Here is a 21,209-nt window from a genome sequence, read left to right as displayed (position 1 = left end):
GCCCAGCCAGAAAACTATAGACTATATGAAGCTCCACCTCACGTTAGTCAGCTGTGCAATGGAGTGGGGCGAGGAGGAACGAATTCCACCCAAACCTAGTACCATTTTTTTTTTTTTTTTTTTTTTTTTTTTTTTTTAATAATTAAAAAATCGATCCAAATGCCACAGGATCGATTCCAATCCTTAACGATCAATTATCGATTTTCGATAATTGATGAACATCCCTGGTCTGAAGTAATAATTACACTTCAGGGTTAAAGTGGGTGCATCTCATTGTAAAATTGGACTTCAAATGGCCCAAATCTGGCTTCAAACGGCCAAAATTGGGCTTCAAACAGCCCAAATTTCACGCGCGTCGGCCCATATCGGCCTGGCCTGCTTGGTATCTAATGCCCGGCCTGAATTATGATCCCAGTCCGCCCCTGTTTTTAACTATATCGCCCAGCCCTACTCATGATATAATATACAGTCTCTAGTGTATGATTCAACTTTTCCCATGTTCTAATCTAGTGTAAAAAAGCAAACAAACTGAAAAAATAAAAGAAAAAAATTAACAAAAATCGCAATAAATCGTAATATCGAATCGCAATAATCGTAGAATCGCAATACTTAAGAATCGCAATATAAATCGAATCGGCACCCAAGAATCGTGATAGTATCGAATCGGGAGATAAGTGAATCGCCACAGCCCTATGAGAAACGTCGTTCAAATCTTGATCTCAGAGGGCCATAGGTTGAGGCGATGTCTCGTCATAGATGCTGGGTTAGCTGGCTGGGGGTGTGGTCAGGGTGGGGTAAATCCTCCTGTTCTATCCATTCAGCACAATTAACATTTTACCTGCTAGCCCAGCCCAGGCAGGCACAATTGGGGATTTAACCTCCACAGTAAACGCACATTTGAACAGACCTCTTGTGTTCTGCTCTAGAATCACCAATCCTGTAGAGTAGAGCCGCAGCACCGTCCTTTGATGAGTCAGCCCATTGAGATATATGGGCAGTTTTACCCCACTCGCGCGGACGCGCCAGCTGTATAACATTTTGTGGGCGTTCCCACACATGCCGACTGTCTCTATCCACCTTATTTCTAGCTGACATGATGCCTATGGGTGCTTCTTCCGGTGTAATCCTCCCAGCCTTGTTGCTGACAGCTTGACACCCGTCTGTAATGTTTCAAAGCTCCAGGCAAACGGAGAAAATCACTAATCAGGTCCAGCTTGGCAAAAATCTTGTCGATAAATATCCCTTTAAGAGTGCAAAGCATCCGGTTTAATTTAATTGATATTGGTTTTGATTTTGATTTATTGAGTAGTGTTGGTATTGTTGTGGGTTTTGTTTTTGTTTTTGTCTTGTTCTGTCTGTGTTAATTTGGAGGATTGAGTGCTGTGAAAAGCCAATAAAAATATTTGAATAATAATAAGAGTGCAAAGCATCATGTGTAATCGTCGCCTACCGTGGCTAATGTTAGCGGCTAGCTAGCTATGTTACATGGCAGTAAAACGCCACTGAATGACCAAATAGATATAACTTTTAACCATTTCGAGTAAGACTGTTTCCATACGGACCGCCAGTGTTAGTTTGTTGTTTATAACGTGGCTATATTTATCACATTCTCTCTATCTATCGTGATACACTGAAATTACTGGGAGGCGGGCCATAGCGTCTCTGTCGATAATTTGATTTGACAGTTCTGGGCACTGGCGTTGGCGTTGGCCAATCCTGGCGTGTTCCACGCCGAAATTGATTGTGTTCTGGCGCAAAGCGAGGGGCTTCCAGGATGAACAGGCTCTCTGAGGCGCGTGCCAGTAATGTTATTTTAGAGCAGCGCAGTAAATACAATATTCCTGGAACGCGAGTTTAACGAAACAGTTACATGTCCTCTGCATTCTACATCAAATAAAGACATTACTGTTTGTTTTATTTGGTATGTTACATACTTATTGGCCAAGTTATGTTAGTTTATTGGCTAGGAATTCAGCCAGGCTACAAGGGAGTATAGGCGGCCATCTTGCCTGCAGAGTTTTCAAATCAAGTAGAATACTGTTTTAGGAAATGGCAAGTTGCAACAATCAAGTCACGTTAAACCGGACCTTGTACCCATAATTATTTTACAGCGGGGCATTCAAAAATAAGGTGGATAACTTCGCGCTGACGGACATGTGGTCACGTATGATCATTCATTCATTACACTATATCTCACAGACGGTCATTTAATAAACAAAACAACATTCAGTTTCTAACGCTACGGGCCCTATTCTCCCACAGGCCTTCGGCGCTAAAATGGGCCTTAAACGCGAAAAAAACATGCCTTGCGCCTGCCTCGGGAAGATATCAACATGGCTTTAGGCTGCCAAATGCGCTTTAGGCTAAATGGGCGTGGCGCACTCCCTGAATGGGCGAGAATGGGCGTTTCGGCCTTAACACATTGACTGCCAGCCATTTTTTTCTTGCTGTAGGTAGCTTCTGCCAGGTTTTTTTTTGAGGATTCTAGGCTCATTTTACAAGAGCCGAGGTTTCTCTTCTGTTACGACTTCGTGAACACCAATCATCTAAAAATAACTAATAGAATGTGTGCTTTCTCTGTCTAAAAGAGTTAGTTTGTAGAGTTAGTAGTTATGTAAGCATTAGCACTTGAATACAGCATGGTTTCAGCATCAGAAAAAATATTTAGAGATAAACGGCTTTTTGTGAAATTCGATATTACAGTCACTTTAACCATTCATTTTTGGCATCAGTAAGACCTAAACAATAGTTTGAACAGTAATTTCCTCCATAACAGCAGTAAACTTCCCTCTGCTCAACTCCTCCCTCCTGTGGGCGTTCTTTTTTGCTGCAGCGGTGTCACAAGCACTTTCCTACCTTTGCAAATGCACTTTCTCATACTCTCGACCTCTCAAATAAATTTCTGAATAGAAATTAAATTACTCTAAATTATAGCGAAAAAGAAACAAAAAAGAATGGGTTGAAAATCCCATTCTAAAAGCCTTTTAGAATGGGCGTTTCGGCCTTAACACATTGAAAGCCTTTTAGAATGGGATTTGTTTCCAATTTGGTGTCGGACTAGGGGGCAGTCCCCGCTTGTCACCATTGCTTTGCTGCTGCTGTGCGGGTGTGTGCCTGTCTGTGCGGCCGCTCTTTGAGGAAGTCTGGTTGGACTCGCTCGCGTCTTGGAGTTTTGGTTGAGGGCTTTGATGAAGCTTTTGCGATTCTGGTCATATTATGCTGCGTGTTTCAAAGTGTGTCCCACCCGCAATCCACTATGCAAATCTGCAATCCCGCACCGCCAGCAATCAGCGCGAAAATGAAAGCGCCTTCGCCAATCCACCTTCATGAGAATGGCTTCAGTCACACTGCTTTTTGCTTGCCTTCCTCCTTCCTTGTCGCCACTTAGTGGGTCGGTGGAATGGGTTGTACACGTTGTACACGTCCAATACCTATATAAGAGATGTAAAAGGCTTAGATGCACAACCTACCGTCAAAAAAAAAAAATCGATTTTTTTGACGAGTACACTCGTCGCTGGCAGTTAACAGCTGGATTGTGTTTGACGAGTACACTCGTCGCTGGCAATCAAGGTGTTAAATACCGGCCTAATGATATCTTCCGAACTGGCGTTAATTTAGCGCTTTGCGCTTTTGAAAACCAGGCCTATTCAGTGCGGCAGTTGCGCGGAGCGCTCCTCTGGCTCTCCTCTGTCACCCTTCTCTGTGTCACTCCCTCTCTCTCCTCAGTCTGACAGGCACAATACGACTCTCTCTCTCTGACTCCCTCGCTCAGACAGACACAACACACGTCCCATAGAAAAAAGAAGTTGTAAGTTCACTGCCTGGCTTGTGAAATCTCCCACCATGCATTGGGCTAATCCATTTCGCTACTAAATAGCAACCAAATGAGCCGAAATAGATATAAAGGTAGATCTAAATAATGTGTAATGGTAACACAACCTGCAATTGTAGAACATTTCAATATTGGACCAAATAAAACATCGAAATGAAAACACCATATGTGAAACATCTATGTCATCCTGGGCCTATATATATCCCTCGTCGATTTAACGTGATTTAGATAAGTGACAGAGTAACGCGCTTCCTCTGTCGTGCTATACTGTGATGTCTGCTCCAATAACTTGGCCCTACTTCACATTTAGTTTTACAATAAAAACACATTTCTGCAATGACTTTACATAATGTAGGCTATATTTATGTGCATCATCCTACCTGCAGCAGGGGAGAGAAAACAATATCTTTCTGGACAAACTTTCACCAATCTAATTAATCTCATCATATAGGGATAGGCTATATTTTTCTAGCTGATGCGTTTCGAACATTCTTTTCACTTTCATCTTGCTATGGTGTAGCGTATTTACATGCTTGCAGTATTTAAACTGCAGTTAGATTGGTTTGAGAAGCATAATAATATGGAATAATAGCCTATATATGGAGACAGACAGACGGGATGAAGGGAGGGGGGGGGGGGGGGGGCAGAGTAGCCTAGGTAAACCCAGCCCCCACGTGATCTGCTGTCATTGTTCCCAGTCACTGTAGTGACTGAGAACAGGTCTGAGAGCAGGTCACGTGGAGGCTGGGTTCACCCAGGCTAGGAGCAGAGCGCTTGGCTTGTCTGGTTTTACTGGATTTCTCCGTGGAATTGGAGCTGAAAAGTGAAGCATGTGCTTCATTTACTGCACTTACCCAATGACCAGATAGTGCATAATTTTATGCTTAAAAGGCGTGGTTGTAATGCTTTAGGCTGCGTGTAGCGCCAACACCAAGATATCGAGTGGGCTGGTCCATGCCCACTGATCAGCGCTGCGCCGGGCACTCAGCGCAGTTTAAAGGCTGATGCAACGATAGGGGCCTACTTCTTCTTCTTCCTCCTCTTTAGTTATTGGTGGTTGGCAAACCAGCTTAGAGGTGCGATTCTTAGATGCATCGTGATGTGGACGTGGAAGATTATGAATCGATTCACAAATGTCAAAAATTGATTATTACATTATTTAAATTGTCTGGGAAATGGAAGGTCAGATCGCGATGCCTATAAGGACTACATGTTTTTTTTCACCCAGAATCCAACGCCGCCACCCGCGACACTCTACGAGTTAAGCTTAGGACATACTCCAGGAAGGCAGCGCGAGGCGGAGCTCCGCGAACCGGGAGCGCACCCCGCGCTGGGGCTGAGGTGTTCATGCTCAGAGAGCTGCTCACATAGTACAGTGAATGGCCCATAATAAAGTCAATGAAATGCAATTAAAAGTCAATGAATGCCATTATGTTCAGTAGACTGCGGTTTCACTCTCAAATGATCATATCAGCACATGAATAGAATCACCAATCTTGTTTTGATTGAATGTAAATAGGCCTAGATCTCTCTCTCAACTAGGGATGTCACGATACTATAATTTCTACTTCGATACCGATACCCAGGAAAATATCGATACTCGATACCATTTTCGATACTACGCGGCGGGATGAGAACACATCAATAGGCATAAAAAATAAACAAAGACAGATGGACAGACAGATGCACGCTTCCCCATAATCTAGGCCTGATAAAACTCATTAAAAACTTTGACCTTACACAACAGATTACCCCTGCTTTAGTCATCAGCCTATCAGAATACTTTGAACTTGTTGAAGCAAAAGATACCCACCAATGACAGGGAGGGACAAATCAGTGGTATGTTTGATTTTTCATTAACTCATTCACCGCCAATGACGTCTTTGACGTGTTATCAGAAATAGCCCTCCCCGCCAATGACGTGTTTGACGTGTTTTTGTTTTTATGAGTGCAGCGCATAGTTGAAACACTTACCCAGCCTGTGACATAGTTTCGGGTCCCTAACCTCAAAGTCAAGCCGACAGCACGTTATCAAACACATACCGCAGCTGTTGTTTGAAATTAGGAAGAAGGTGGAAAGGAGGAGAAACGCGCTTCCTTGTTGCAGAGGAGAAACGCCATTGAAATGCCCCCTCGCCGCGCTGCAGAGCTGATCGACTTGCTGCAGAGCAGCGGACATCGAAACCGCGGTAGTCAAACCCGTGACCAACATGATCGATCCTGGTCCCTGGACCCCGTTCCTATGTGCCAGCCTTGCTGCAGGGCGAACCTGGATTGCCTAGTCAAACCCGTGACGAACATGATCGATCTGGTTCCAGCAGCGCCTGGTCCCAAAGCCAAGCCGCGGACCCGTTCCTGTGTCGTGTCGCAGCATTCGTCCCAGCGAGAGGAGGGAAACGAGCAGCAGAGGAGGCAAAACGCTGATGGGGAAGGAGGGGGAAGGAGGTGCGATCTAGCAGCAGCTGTGGAGAGAACTCTCTCTCTCTGTGTGTGTGTGTGTGTGTGTGTCTGTGTCTGTGTGTGTCTGTCTGTCTGTCTGTCTGTCTGTCTGTCTGTCTGTCTGTGTCTGTCTGTACACTCACTCACACTGAGCAAACTGTATTGTTGAATGTAAAAAAAGCACTTCATATATATATATATATATATATATTTTTTTGTCATTTGTGTCATAATGAATAATATTTACATGTCTGATGTCAATACAGTTCAAAATAAAAGAATTGAGAGCGAGTTCTGCCTGATATTGTGTGCTGTGTACATAAATGCCATTTTCTGCAATTTCTTTTCTCAGAGAGACCTTTTGGGTGAAAACAGGGTGTATATGAATGGCTATAAGTAGAGTACAGAACATGCTAAAAGCTCACTTTTTTTTCCCTGGTGAACCCAGAGACGTACATCTTCATTTTGAGGTATTGCAAATCACTCTGGTGCTAATAGATAATTTACTGTGGGTCTTGAAAGATGACCAACAATTATGAAAATCTTTGGCCTGTGCTAAATATTGGCAGTCCTAAACTGGCGGTGAATGAGTTAAGAGAAAGCACTGCTGATATTGATACAGTTGCAAATGAGTATTGTATCCGTTTCAAATGTGGCCTCGCCCCCACCGCGATGACATCATATTGGCCGCATGGCCCTCACATTTGGAAGCGTGCCTGGAGTATGTCCCGCCCATTACGGTTGCAGAGATATGAGATGGAGTGCAGACAGAGTAGTGTCAAGCCATTTGTCGGCTAGCAGCTAGCGTTAGCACTTTTGCTTATCAAGTGTTGAACTTAGCTCCGGTGGAATCAATGGTGTCCAGGCTGTTATTTTGTGTCCTGTCGCATCATCAAGGTTCTGCTTCTGGCACCATGTTTATATGATGGATGTCCAGTCAGGTGATATGTTTAGACTCGTTTTTTATTGCAACTTAACGTCAGTAAAGCTTGTGCTTCTTCTTCTGCACTCTCCGCTTTTACTGTAGCTTTGCTGCATGCTTGAAACCCTGCCTGCCACCTGGTGGCTACCTCTTGTAACAGAGGGCAGCGTTTGTATTAATAAAAGATAATGGAAGTAAATGCATTTGTTTATTTTAATTATGGATCATAATACAATGCAATTCCAAATGCACTTTATTTTAAAAGTAGCCACACAGTGAGAAAAAAGAAAATAAATCATGTATTGGGGGGGGGGAAAGTGATGCATCAATTCAAGATGCATCGAGATACTAGGGATGGGCATTTTAAGTAATTTAAATACTCGAGTTAGGGCTGTGCGATTTTGCCTAAAACTAAAATTGACGATTTTTTCTCTCAAAACCCGATTTTCGATTTCGATTTCGATTTATTATACTATTATACTTCTCTAAACATTTGTTGCCCTGCAGAGCTCTTTTCCCCCCTTTTTTCCATAATTGACAATTTACGCTTTTACTCTGAAGGTAGAACAACTCAACTTCCTGTTTTAGCTTGCCGCTGCTATGCTTAACTTCCTGGCTGTTGCTTGCTAACTTGACACTGGTGGATTTGCGTGTTCCTCGGTGAGATAATTATATTAGTGTCTAAGCGACCACCCGTGCTCGGAGTTATATCTGTACTAGAATAACACAAAGTCACAACAGGAATGCGTGGAACTGCGATAGCAGTTAGGGGTAAATTCAGACACACAGGGACAGGTGAGTCAGCTGAGGCAGCCATGAATACAGCCAATCTATCAGTACTCGGTGGCCTCACGTGTTGTTTTGTTATTATGTGAACTGTAAAGGCAACGTTTCATCGTCCGGTGATAATGTCTGTGTTCGTGTGCGCGCGTGAGTGTGTTGTGGCAATCGTTATCTTGTAGGCTACAGCCGGCAGTGCAACAAGCTGCTTTTTGGTCGGAGGTGTTGAAATAAGTCCATTGTGCTGCTGTTTTTAGTAGCAGTATCACAGCCTCTAGAGAGACTTTACAGCGGTGAGAATGGACAAGTAGCAGCATGCGTACATGATAGAGAGCCGCCCTGCGTAACGTACTTACCCTAGTTAAAGTGAAAATTAAATTAAAAAAAAAAAAAAAAAAAACGATTTTACGATTTTCATTTTTTTAACATCGTCCTAACTAATTAATTCGATTACGATTCAAAATCGATTAATCGCACAGCCCTAACTCGAGTTCTCTCCTTCTATTATGGATGAGTAATCGGGTACTCGCCGGGAGGGGGGGGGGTCCGTGTAGAATCAAGTCAAGTCAACTTTATTTATAGAGCACATTTACAATGACACAGGCCGATCAAAGTGATTCAACACAAGCAGAACCCAAGTTTGCAGTTAATTTCGCATTAGCCACATGCCTGTAAGAATATATATTACAATGATAATAATGACAGAGCAGGGGTAATCTTCTGTGCAGGGGTTGTTCACAACGTTAGCGTTTTGGCATGGAGAAAGCGCTGCCTGGAGCACAATTTATTGTGAGGAAATAAATGGACGGACCATGATAGAGTGATCTGACGTTCGCTTATAGCAGGTGTTAGCCTACCTCAGTAAACTCCGGTGGTTGGATGGTTAACGCTTGTTCGAGTAGACAATTGTGGAAAAAGTGAAGGCTTATTCCAATACATGTCCGCTATAATCCATACTGCTTTATGATCACTGTTACACAAATCCACTGATTAGGCTACAACGTCTGATCTTCTGTCAAAAAGTGTTAACTGCAATAATGTTAGCTGCTAACTGCTAGCCACCTTAATGGCACTTTCCAAATCAGCCCTCAATTCCAGTGCGCTGTCCTAATACATCTTGTCCACCCACCCGTAGCTGTTGTTCTCTGATGGTGGCTTGTAGCCTACTCCACAACAAGGAGATATGTTCCTGTTACACCACCATTTCCGTGACGAGCTGGGAAATCTTCTCTGCCCTGACGGCATCACAACCACAGCGTTTGTTACTGCTAGCAATTTTAGCAAACAAGGTAATGCGATACTGCTTTTCATCTGTCCCGTTGACGTTCTCCTTGTGCTTTATGCACACGTCGTTAAACATCGAACTGGTACTGGATCTCGGTTAGTCTCTTAAAACAGACTGTCTTATCTACATCCGGCAGATGCAGCTATATACAGTCTGTACTTCGTGGGGGAGAATCATGCACCAAACGGAAGAGGAAGTTGAAAGGCGGGACTTCCGCTCATTCGTCCAATCAGAATTTAACATTAGCTAACTAGCTGTATACTGCTGTAGCTATCGTTAGCTAACGCTGATTAGTAAGACGAACGATAAGCTCAGTAACGTTAGCAACTTACCTCATCACTTTCGTTTAACTCTGGAATAAGTGCACGTCTTGCACGAGGTTCCTCCAAGCCGCGGATACATCGTTTACGTCTATCAGGGTCTTATTTCACCGGTTTCGTCGGCGTAGCTTCCATGGTAATTCTAAAGCACTGCTAGCATTAGCAACCTGCATCGGTTTAAGTTTCCGGGGGGAACATATTTTTCGTGGACACGCGTGTCGTGATTGGTCAGATTCCGTCGAACTTCCTTCCGGTCTGAAGGTTTTTTTCACTACTTCCTTGTGCATGTTCTGGGGGTCTGACGTACAGACGGTATGGCGAGAGCATTTGAAAATTGCGGAAGCCAACTCGTCTGTTCTAAGAGACTAGATCTCGGTAGTCGACGAGATCCACTGTATGGAGAGACTGACATTTTCTCTGCGATATGAGATATGAACAGTATATAACAAAATGGATTGTATATACAATGGGAAGTGACCCCTTGTTTGAGTAACAAGTAACCCACATTGAGTGCAATTGTCGACCAAAACAACCTGCTGTACACCATCTTATGTTTTGTCTGTTTATTTTTGTCCTTGTCTTTTTATTTTCAACTTGAAAACTTCAATAAAAAGAAAGTAAAACAAAACAAAAAAAACATCGAACTGGTATGTCCATGTTTTGCTAGTTTAACTTTGCATATCTTGCACCGCACAGTCGTTTCGTTGTGTTTGTCAAAATACGTCCAAACATTACTCTGATGCTGCGCAATGGTGCCTATATGTAGCTGTATCGCGTACCATTTGTATTGTGTATATCTGATCCACGTGGGGAGTGGGGCGAGTACCCGAACTAGGGATGGGCATCGAATTTCGAATTTTCGAATAATCGTTGTTATTATCAAGGTCGACTTTTATTATTGAAATTCGAAATTCGTTTATTGATTTTTTTTTTTTTTTTTTTTTTTTTTTGTGTGAGTGAAATGTTGCATTGTCTCCCCTGATTCTAAGTATAGTTGAATCGCTTGGTTTGAGCAAGTAAAACAATTTGTATAAGCAACCTCTCCCTCTTCATGGGATTTCATCCGCTATTCATTTTTCCATAAACCTTGCTTAAAATGCTTATAAAAATTGTTTTACTTGCTCAAACCAAGCGATTCGACTATACTTAGAATCAGGGGAGACAATGCAACATTTCACTCACAAAAAAAAAAAACATTTTTAATTTTTTTTTACATTTTATTTTTATTTTCGAATTTCGATTAAAAGTCGACTTTGGCCAGCGAATTTCGAATAGTGTTTTTGCTAGAAATGCCCATCCCTAACCCGAACAGCTGAAATGTTACTCGAGTACTGACGTTACAAACGAGTACTCGAGTACCCGAGTACTCCCGCCCATCCCTACGAGAGGCATCGATAATCATTTTATCATCGAATCGTAGCCCTCTGAATCGGAATCGAATCAAATCGCGAGGTGTCTAGAGTTTCCCACCTCTACTAACTATCTGTCTGTCTGTCTATCTATTTATACACAGAGATGTGACATCTTGTCAAACAGCAGTCAAACAGTTTGACAGGGCAAAGGCATTTCCCCCCACTTTAAATCTTTATTGTACACACGTTTGTATACAGAGTGCACGTGTAGTTGTCAGACAGCGGCGGAGGGGTGGGTTTCACTTTCCCAGGTAACGTTACTGGAGGCGAGTTCATCATTTCGTTTACCATATGAATGATTACATTCGGTGTGCCGTTAATCATTGATAAAAAGTAATCATAATGGATTATTGGAACTTCACAATGGATTATTGGAACTTCACACTCTTTCTCTGTGGGGATTTTAATGAAAATGAGTCATCCTCCTCACCGCATCTTGCTTGTCATCTCATGGTATGTAAGTTGCCTGTTTATAAGTTGCTAACTTATTGCTTTGCAAGCTGTTAGCATGCTTACCTCGCTGGCTTGGGTTGAATGTTGACAGAATTTGCAAAACAGGTTCTCGCCTGAGTCATAAAATTCATTAGGATACTGCTCTGCTTTGAAGTTAGGGCTTCTAGTGTGGAAATTCTTTGCTTTTTTGACGACGTTAAAGGAGGAGCAGCTGGAGGGTTCGACATTGTTGTGGTTTTGTCAAGTGATGTACGGCTTGTAAAGCCGCTGGCCCGGCCCCAGGTAATGTTTCCTCTCCACAAAACATTCTTCTCCCGAAAATGGAATTTCACCCCAATTATGGTAAATTCTGCAGTATTCCACATTTTACAGTTGATTCCGTCCACGATTCTGCGATTGCGGAAATCATATGGCTCTACATTTAGCCCACTTTATAGAAAATACTGAGATATTGTGTATCGCCATTCAGTCAAAGAATGATCGCCCAGATCTACTTCCATTTTCCCTTACCTTCGATTCACCCTTATTTCCCCAGGGAAAAGGAGGAGAGCCACCAGCTGCACCAGGAGGCCTGGGAGCGCCACCAGTGCAGGAAGGAGCTCCGCGGCAAGAACCAGAACACCCATGAGGGTCGGCCCGAAGAGGCCTTCTTCAGCCGCCTGGACTCCAGCCTTAAGAAGAACACTGCCTTCGTCAAGAAGCTGCGGACGCTCACCGAGCAGCAGCGAGACTCCCTCTCCAACGACTTTGGCTCGCTCAACCTCAGTAAGTACATCGGCGAGGCTGTGAGCTCAGTGGTGGAGGCCAAGCTGAAGATCTCGGACGTGGGCTGTGCCGTCCACCTGTGCTCCCTCTTTCACCAGCGCTACGCCGAGTTCGCCCCTCTGCTGCTGCAGGCGTGGAAGAAGCACTTTGAAGCCCGGAAGGAGGAGAAGTCGCCCAACGTGAGCAAGCTGCGCACCGACCTGCGCTTCATCGCCGAGCTCACCATCGTCGGCCTCTTCACGGACAAGGAGGGCCTCTCGCTCATCTACGAGCAGCTGAAGAACATCATTGGGACGGACCGGGAGTCGCACACGCACGTGTCGGTGGTCATCAGCTTCTGTAAACACTGCGGGGATGACATTGCCGGTCTGGTGCCCCGCAAGGTGAAACTGGCCGCTGAGAAGTTCGGCTTGGTTTTCCCACCGAGTGAGATCATCAACACAGAGAAACAGCAGCCCTTCCAGAACCTCTTGAGGGAGTACTTCACATCGCTCACCAAGCACCTGAAGAAGGACCACCGGGAGCTGCAGAACATCGAGAGGCAGAACAGGTGAGGAGGAGACCAAAATAAACACATCCCCCCCCCCCCGGAGCATTGCTCTGCAGTTGCTTTTTGTTGTTTACTAAGACCTCTTTCCATTTTGTCCTCATCAGGCGTATCCTCCATTCCAAAGGGGAGCTGAGTGAGGACAGACACAAGCAGTATGAAGAGTTTGCCACTTCATACCAGAAGCTCCTGGCCAACACTCAATCTCTGGCCGACCTGCTTGATGAAAACATGCCAGAGCTTCCTCAGGACAAGACTGTGCAGGAGGGTGTGTGATGACTATCTCATCCTGTTTATGCAGCATGTATGATTTATCATTAATGTGTGTCAATCACACCCAAACAATTTGTTTAATCTATTTTACTCTTAGCGGATGAGTTATATAAAAATCCACCCCCCGTACCATTATTATGAAAGGTGAAATTGGGTATAGAGACCAAAACCGTTTTTATTTTATTTTTTATTTTAACCGGCTGTAAACATTGATTTATGCTGAGTCAGGCATTTTAACATGGGAGTGAATGGGGATTGACTCCCTTTTGGAGCCAGCCTCATTTGGCTTCATCTATCCAAGCCCAAGGTTGCGGGTTGTAATAGAGTACCACAATTTCTCATTGGCATGAAATCGTACATGTGTTACATGTGTTACCGATTTTAATTGTGACGCTTTAGTTCCTTCGTGTTTTTGTGTCATATTTTGTCTTCCTTCTGCCCACAGAGCATGGCCCTGGCATTGACATCTTCACCCCCGGTAAACCTGGAGAGTATGACCTTGAGGGGGGCATCTGGGAGGACGAGGATGCTCGGAACTTCTATGAGAACATGGTGGACCTGAAAGCCTTTGTCCCTGCCATCCTCTTCAAGGACAACGAGAAGAGCAACCAAGGCAAAGACAAGGATGACGCCAAAGGTACCGTGTTTATCTTTAGTAAAATTACACACACACCAGGGATTCCGTTAGCCGGCAAATTAAAAGGTCACCGGCTCAAGTGGCCGGCTGAAAATAAGCCAGATAAATAAATTCCTTATATAAAATAGCCTAATATTGTGTGACCTATAGCCTAAAGGTCCTTACACATCAAGAGCGATGCGAATATACGGCACAAAATTGCGATGCGAGTTTTGACCCACCTGTCAATCACAGCCACAGATGTGTACACGTCGGAAGCGAATTTCTGAAAAATCGACCGTGGTTCGAAAAAATAAACACCGCAATAACGCTGGGCGAAACTTCGCCGTTGGTATGCACGGTTGCATTGACTGATATAGGTTCGGAAAATATTATTGACGTGCGAATTAATCGCACGAAAAAAACGTGCTCGGTGTGTAAGGACCTTAAGTGATGTTGCCAATAAGCTACGACTTAAATAGAGATTTAGCCTACATAATATTTTTTCCGCCCCCTGTTATGTTGAGTGTTTTGTGAAAAAGAAAAATATAGCAGACGCTTTCTTTAGGCCTACTGTAGCGCGCCGTTCAAAAGCCGCACACGCAGCATCAGTCCCGCCGGCCAGCGCTAGACCCGCTGTGACTTGATGCAGGAGGAAACCCAAACGTCAAAACAGACATCCCTTGCTAGGCAAGTCCTTTTTTTAATCTAGATCATGCAACGACAAGTCAAGTCAAGTTTATTTGTATAGCCCTAATTCACAAGCATGTCCCAGAGGGCTTCATAGAAAATATGTCTAGCTAATTCTAGCTGACACAACAGTAGCAAATTACAGTAGTAATGATAACACATTGAACAATTGATAAAGAAATATAGAAATATAGGAGAGAGCGGAGGAGAGAGCAGGAGAATGGAGGGAGAGCAGGGGGAATAGGAGAGAGCAGGAAAGTGATGAGGTGGGGACAGGGATTCCGCTAGACATTTTCCCAGACGGTCAGTGCAGCCGGTAACATTCCAAAATTCCGGCCCTATCGAATATTTACCGGCCACTATGTTAACTAAATAAACGTTTTGAATCAATTTATTTCTCTATAGTCTATTCTTTATAGCCTCTATAGTCGTAGTCGATCATATTTATTCCAGTGTTGTCATTAAGAGGCCGATTTCGCAGCAAGAATATTTAATTGGTCGGCACGTCGTTCTCGGTAAGGACGCTTTCGTTATTGAAACAGACAACATGCATGCATGCTCCTACTGTAGCCTATCTATCTGCATTTGCAGACACTCATGAACCCATATCTTCTGGACATTGCCTTGATGAAAAAACAACGTATCGTTAGCTAAAAGTAATAAGTGCGATAGTGTCAGTGCAGACAGCGCACAACTTGAATCTCCAGCAATAGGCTACGCACCTTAATCTCTCCCACTCCACACCTGGCACCTGCGGCAGCTCTCCTGCACTCGTTCTCGGCTCCCATGTGGCTTTATTTGTGGTAAGCATTAGCCACTTCTTAACATGCAGTGGAATCCGTATTATAACCTGCACCTAGCCGGTTGGCCTGCATGTTAAACAACAATTAGCCGGCCTACGCGCACTCCCGCGACTCCGTATCTTATCTACCTCAACCGCCGGTATAAGATCCGCTTCCACGCAATCGCAGCTCATGTTAAACAGCTGGCAGGTTATTATCCGCATATCAGTAGTGGGCAGGTGTGGCTCTTCGTGACTCACTTCACGTTCACTAGTTTATTAATTAATGAATCGTTCGGGCAATCGCTTATATCAACGAGCAAACTCACGGTTTCCTCAAGTGTTGCAAAAACGGCTTGAATTGTTAAGTGGGGGCTAGAATGACCGTGCTTTCCGAGGTGAGGGCTGGCTTGACTGCAGAGAGGCAGCGGGGAATTAAGGAAAGTGAAAAGTGGAGCAAAAACGCGCTCTCCTGAGAATACGAGGCAGCAGGATGACTGAAGCAAATGAAACAACTATCACAAAGAGCAGCCGAGATTCTGACACTTTTTGCGCAATGCGTGCCGCTCTATCTGCCTGTTTGTCTCTCTGCCAGTGCCCGCATGTCTGTTTAGTGTGCGTGTGTGTGTGGCATGTCATTTTTAACGCTGTTCATAACGAGCAGAGCATGTTTAGGCTATCGTACGGCTCCGTCCCCAAATTAATTTTCATCGTCCCTGACGCTACTGTGCGCCCCACACTGCGGAGTGGATAGGAGCTGACTGACTCTGACTGATAGGCTATCAAACTTTTGTGGGGAGAAATACATTTAAAACTAGTCAGATATGACTTGAATGTCATAAAATAAATCACCCACAGTGATTGACGACAGTCCGACCACTATTTTGACTGCGCGGCTTTATGTAGCTTAACTCATTGAGTGTCAGCCACTTTTGGAGAACGGACGCTCAGTGCCAGAGTTTCAGAGCGTTTTCAGTGATTTCTCGAGGCCCACAGAATATTGTGTGATATTGTGTAATGTAAACACCGAACACGCACAAAGAACGATGAGACTCTCTTCTATCATCTGCAAAAAAAAGTTTATTGATACCATTTTCCGTTCTTTAGTTATGAGCCGGAGAAGATAGGTTGTTTTGAGCAAAAAGACACGTTTCAAATTAGAAGCTGAGATATTCCGCCTTTTGTGAAAAGAAGCATTTCAAGCACATTCACTGAGTCTGAAGCTAATATTTTCTGATGTAGTGACGTGGTGTAGTTGTGTGGTGCCCTGCGTGCCCCACCCCCCTCTCCCCCCCTCAGCTGCAAACTCCTCCCCACACTAACACACAGCCTCACGCACCCAGTCTATTTTCGGAGCGCTCCGTTTTTGTGCGCCGGCTCCCAGCGCGACAAGGAAATGCCAAACCGGACTGCAGGGAAAGGTTTGGCCCTTCGGCGTCGGGTGCTGCCTTTCTGGCGGCTAATCGTGTGGAGAAACTATGCAGACAGACAGACAGAGGCAGAGAGGCTCAGTTGTGGGCGCGGATTGACTGCTGTTCGCAGCCAATGTCAGCTGCAGCCAGAGCCATCTATATGGCTCTGGCTGCAGCATGAGCGGTTTCGCTTTCATCACGGGGCTTTTTCCTGCTGTTTTCTGGACCTTTCTCTAATCTGGAGAGCACTGTCGCCACCTAATGGGTCTGTAAAATAGGTTAAACACCTTCAATAGCTCCCATATTTTTATAGGAGATGTAATAGGCTTTGATCCACGTCCCACCGTCAAAAAACGCAATTGACGACAATCGTCGTCATTGGCACTCTACGTCACTAATCGAATTGACGACGATTGTCGTCATTGGCACTCAATGAGTTAACAAAGGCATTTTTGGCACATTGCCACCCCTCGTTGTCAATGGACTCCGTTAAAACATGTTTTTTGAAGTCTCCAGAATTGTCGCTAACGTGATGGCAGGCAGTGTTGTGTGACTGTGCATCCACACTGTGGAGAGGATAGGAGCTGACTGACTGATAGGCTATCAAACTTTTGTGGGGAGAAATAAATTTAAAACTAGTCAGATATGACTTGATTTGCTTTTGTTTGGTTACAAATTCGCTAAAGCTGTTTCCTATCACATTTCTTGTTTTTGATAGATGCTACCGCAAACGGCTCATATCCAGTTGTTTCTTAACAAAGACCCCTCATGTTTAGAAAGAGCAAAACCTGAAAATATCCTGATCTGTCTAGCCTGACATGATCCAGATAACATGTTTAAAAGGCACTATTTTGATTCATCTCCTCATCATACGAACCAAGCGCGAGCCATTGATTGATTGATTCGCCCGAGTAGGTAAAAAGGCTTTTTACCTCCGCTAAATTGAAGCCTACGTCGGGTTGCTTTCGCTTTTGACGGCGGCAGGCACGCTTCTGTTTCTTTCCTGCCGTCTTGCTGGCCTGAAGTAGGCTACTTGTCGTTGCATGATCTCGATTAAAAAAAGGACTGGCCTAGCAAGGGATGTCTGTTATGACATTTCGGTTTCCTCCTGTGTGTTTCCTCACAGCGGGTCCAGCGCTGGCCGGCGGGACTGATGCTGCTTGTGGCTTTTAAACGGCGCTCTACACTAACGAAAGCCTCTGCTATATTTTTCTTTTTCACCAACACTCAACATACAGGGGGCGGAAAAAATATGATGTAATAAGTCTCTATTTAAGTCATATCTTATTGGCAACATCACTTAGGCTATAGGTCACACAATATTAGGCTATTTTATAGAATTTATTTATTTATCTGGCGTATTTTCAGCTGGCCACTTGAGCCGGTGACCTTTTAATTTGCCGGCCCACGGCAACAAATACCGGCTAAAAGCCGGCAATTGCCGGCTAACGGAATCCCTGGGTGGGGAGGGAATGGGAAATGTTGGGGAGTATAGGAGGTGGGGAATGGGGAAAGAGGAGAGAGGGGAGGGGGGGAGGTGGGGAGAGAAAGGGAAAAGTGGGGGAGAAGAGAACAGAGAAGGAGAGGTGGGGAAGGAGCAGGGGAAGGGGGAAAGAAAGAGAATGGGTGCCATGCTTTAAAATAGGATGGAGGAGAGAACAGGAAGTGGCAGGGAATGGGGAATGTTGGGGAGGGGAAGGGAGAAAGAGGAGAGAGCAGGAGAAGGGAGGGGGAGAGCGGGGGGGTATGTGGGGGAGGAGAGAGCATGGAAAGGGAGGAGGTGGGGGGGGAATGGGAAATGTGGGGGAGGAGAGAACAGGGAGGGAGAAGGGCGAAAAAGAAAGAGAATGGGTGCCATGTGTTATAGAATGGAATTTCACCATTCCTCATCCGCAATATAATATACATAACCGCTAATATAAACCAAATAAACTGAAGCCAGGAGTCCAGAAAGATGTCTTATTAAAGTATATTTAAAACCATAACATTCTCCTATAAACTGCATTATAGGAGAGACTGAATCTCAATGTACCATCTGATCAATGTACAGAGTCCCAATATTCAGTAGCGATTGACAGTTTGACACACGCTTTATAGGCAAGGAAGGCAGAGAGAAACAGAGAGGAGGGGAGAGGAATGTATGAATAGTTTGGAGTGTGCGTCAGCGCAGTCCAACTGGGAGACTGTTATCAGCAAGCGTTCCTGTCTCATGGTCATTGTCATGCTGAGTTTCTGAAGGCCAGAGCAAAGGGAAGAAATCTCCTCCTATGTGTCTGCCTGTCCAAATATGCATTTGTGAGATGTCTTATGGCTAATGACTCATAGCATTAATTATGTGTATGCAATTATAGCTTATAACTTATTGATTAGGAAATGCCAATGGAACTTCAATTTTCTACAACACCATGCTTTAGAATAGAATGGATGCCATGCTTTAGAATAGACAAATACTTCAGCCGAGGACAGCAAGACGGCAGGAAAGCGTCAAGCACCTGCTATTCTCCCTCAAGAAGAAACAGAAGTGTGCCTGCCGCCGTCAAAAGCAAAAGAGACCCGACGTAGGCTGTCAATTTAGTGTAGGTAAAAATCCTTTTAACTTACGTCGGGTGAATCAATCAATCAATCAATGCTCGTATGATGAGGAGATGAATCAAAATGCTTACCACAAATAAAGCCACATGGGAGCCGAGAACGAGTGCGGGAGAGCTGACGCAGGTGCCAGGTGTGGAGTGGGAGAGATTAAGGTGCATAGCCTATTGCTGGAGATTCAAGTTGTGCGCTGTCTGCACTGACACTGTCGCACTTATTGCTTTTAGCTACGTTGTTTTTTTATCAAGGCAATGTCCAGAAGATATGGGTTCATGAGTGTCTGCAAATGCAGATAGATAGGCTACAGTAGGAGCATGCATGTTGTCTGTTTCAATAACGAAAGCGTCCTTACCGAGAACGTGCCAATTAAATATTCTTGATGCAAAATCGGCCTCTTAATGACAACAATGGAATAAAGATAATCGACTATAGAGGCTATAAAGAATAGACTAGAGAAATAAATTGATTCAAAACGTTTATTTATCCTTTTTTTAATAGTGGCCGCCTGGCCGGTAAATATTCGATATGGCCGGAATTCTGGAATGTTACCAGCTGCATTGGCCGTCTGGAAAAATGCCTAGCAGAATCCCTGACACACACACACACACACACACACACACACTAGGGCCTAGTGCAGGGGTGGGCAACTATTTTTCATGGGGGGCCACTTGAGAAACCCAGATTGTTGCCGGGGGCCGAACAAATATTGTCATGCCGTAACCCATGGATGGGCAACTTTGATGATAGAGAGGGCCACAAAAAAATTCCTCTCTACCAGATTTTGCTGAGGGCTGAACGGCACCAGCGCGAAAAATTTGGGGCATTTGAAGCCAGGTTTAGAGGAATAACTCATTTTAAATTAACAATTGTGATGTCATTATTCAGTCTTAACCACCAATATTTGATCCTTTTCCTCACTCCTATGTCACCACCTGCTCTCCCTGCAGAGCTTGAAATTAACTTTTTTCACCACCTGCCAATATGGCTGCTAGATTTTAAAGTTACCAGGCAATTAGAATTTCCACTAGCCGAAATGTTTTTCTTGAAATAAACCAGAATATGAGTGGGTTAATTTAAGCATAAGTATCAGTGAGTGTCCCGGGATTCTCAAAGCCTGTGTTGAGGGTCACACAAGAACAAAAATGCACTCTTGAAGCTAAATAAATCCAAAACCAACAAGTTAATTAGGGTGTATTCACACCTGTAGGTCGTTTGCTTTGTTCCGATTCAGGTACTTAATTGATACAATTGTTGCATTTGTGCCTTGGTTCGTTTGTGTTCACACAGCCACAAATGAAACGGTCCAAATAGTATTGTCAAACTTCCTGGATTGGCCAGCAGAGACTATGATAGGCTAATAGCCTCTCGGGATGGACAAAATAATTCCCAGAGATTTTCCTATATGATTATAAAAATGCGTTTTGTTAGACCTACATTTTAGGCTATATCGGGCGTCCGCCGTGCGAGGAGAGAGAGAGAGAGAAAGAAAGAAAGAAAGAAAGAAAGAGGGAGGGATCGGGAGAGAGAGAGAGGGAGAAAGTTCTTTATTTATTTATTAATGTATGCTATGTAGCCTATGTAAGCCTATGTATTTATTTAGCCTATTTAGGCTATTGGGAATTTGGAGATAGAAGATCAAAGACCCTCGCAAATTCTGCTATTAGGCTACTATCACGGAGATGAGGATTAGCCGAGACATAGGCTATATGAACACCAGTCCTGTCAGGAATAAAATATTAATAAATAATTTAATAATAACGGACATTTCGAGGAAGACATGCAATCAGTCTGATTGTCTGATTGAACCAGACAATCTTATCACAAAGAAGGCTGGCTCTGATTACCACGATTTGTTTTCATTTATTGAATGGAGACCAGAGAGAGCGAGAGAGAGGGAGAGAGAGGGCTGCGCAGCACACCGCACGCAAAATCCGTAGAGATTCAACACATTAACGTTGCTTCCCATGGTCCGAGGTAAGTTGATTGAGTTCAAACTGCTGATGTGATGATCCAAAAATCCCCCAAAGTTTATCGATGCAAGTCACAAGTCGCCAAAACAGGATCTGAAAGATGTCGTTTTTAAACGATAAAAA

At 44.1% G+C, this 21,209-nt stretch overlaps 1 protein-coding gene across 3 annotated transcripts in view; it reads left to right on the top strand.

Annotated features, from left to right (window-relative positions):
* upf2 (UPF2 regulator of nonsense mediated mRNA decay) overlaps window positions 1–21,209 on the top strand; it is a gene marked incomplete at its 3' end in the record, with an annotated part of 97,066 nt that overhangs the window by 14,260 nt on the left and 61,597 nt on the right. For all 3 annotated transcript variants that reach the window (XM_083654510.1, XM_083654509.1, XM_083654511.1), the window contains exons 3-5: window positions 11,979–12,758; window positions 12,863–13,023; window positions 13,474–13,665. In XM_083654510.1, the coding sequence (XP_083510636.1) occupies window positions 11,979–12,758; window positions 12,863–13,023; window positions 13,474–13,665 (1,133 nt within the window). The remainder of the gene's footprint in view (window positions 1–11,978; window positions 12,759–12,862; window positions 13,024–13,473; window positions 13,666–21,209) is intronic.

The sequence above is a fragment of the Poromitra crassiceps genome, assembly GCF_964638095.1.
Source record: "Poromitra crassiceps genome assembly, chromosome: 2".
In the NCBI taxonomy this organism is placed as follows: domain Eukaryota; kingdom Metazoa; phylum Chordata; class Actinopteri; order Beryciformes; family Melamphaidae; genus Poromitra; species Poromitra crassiceps.
This window is presented reverse-complemented; position numbering and strand designations above follow the sequence as displayed.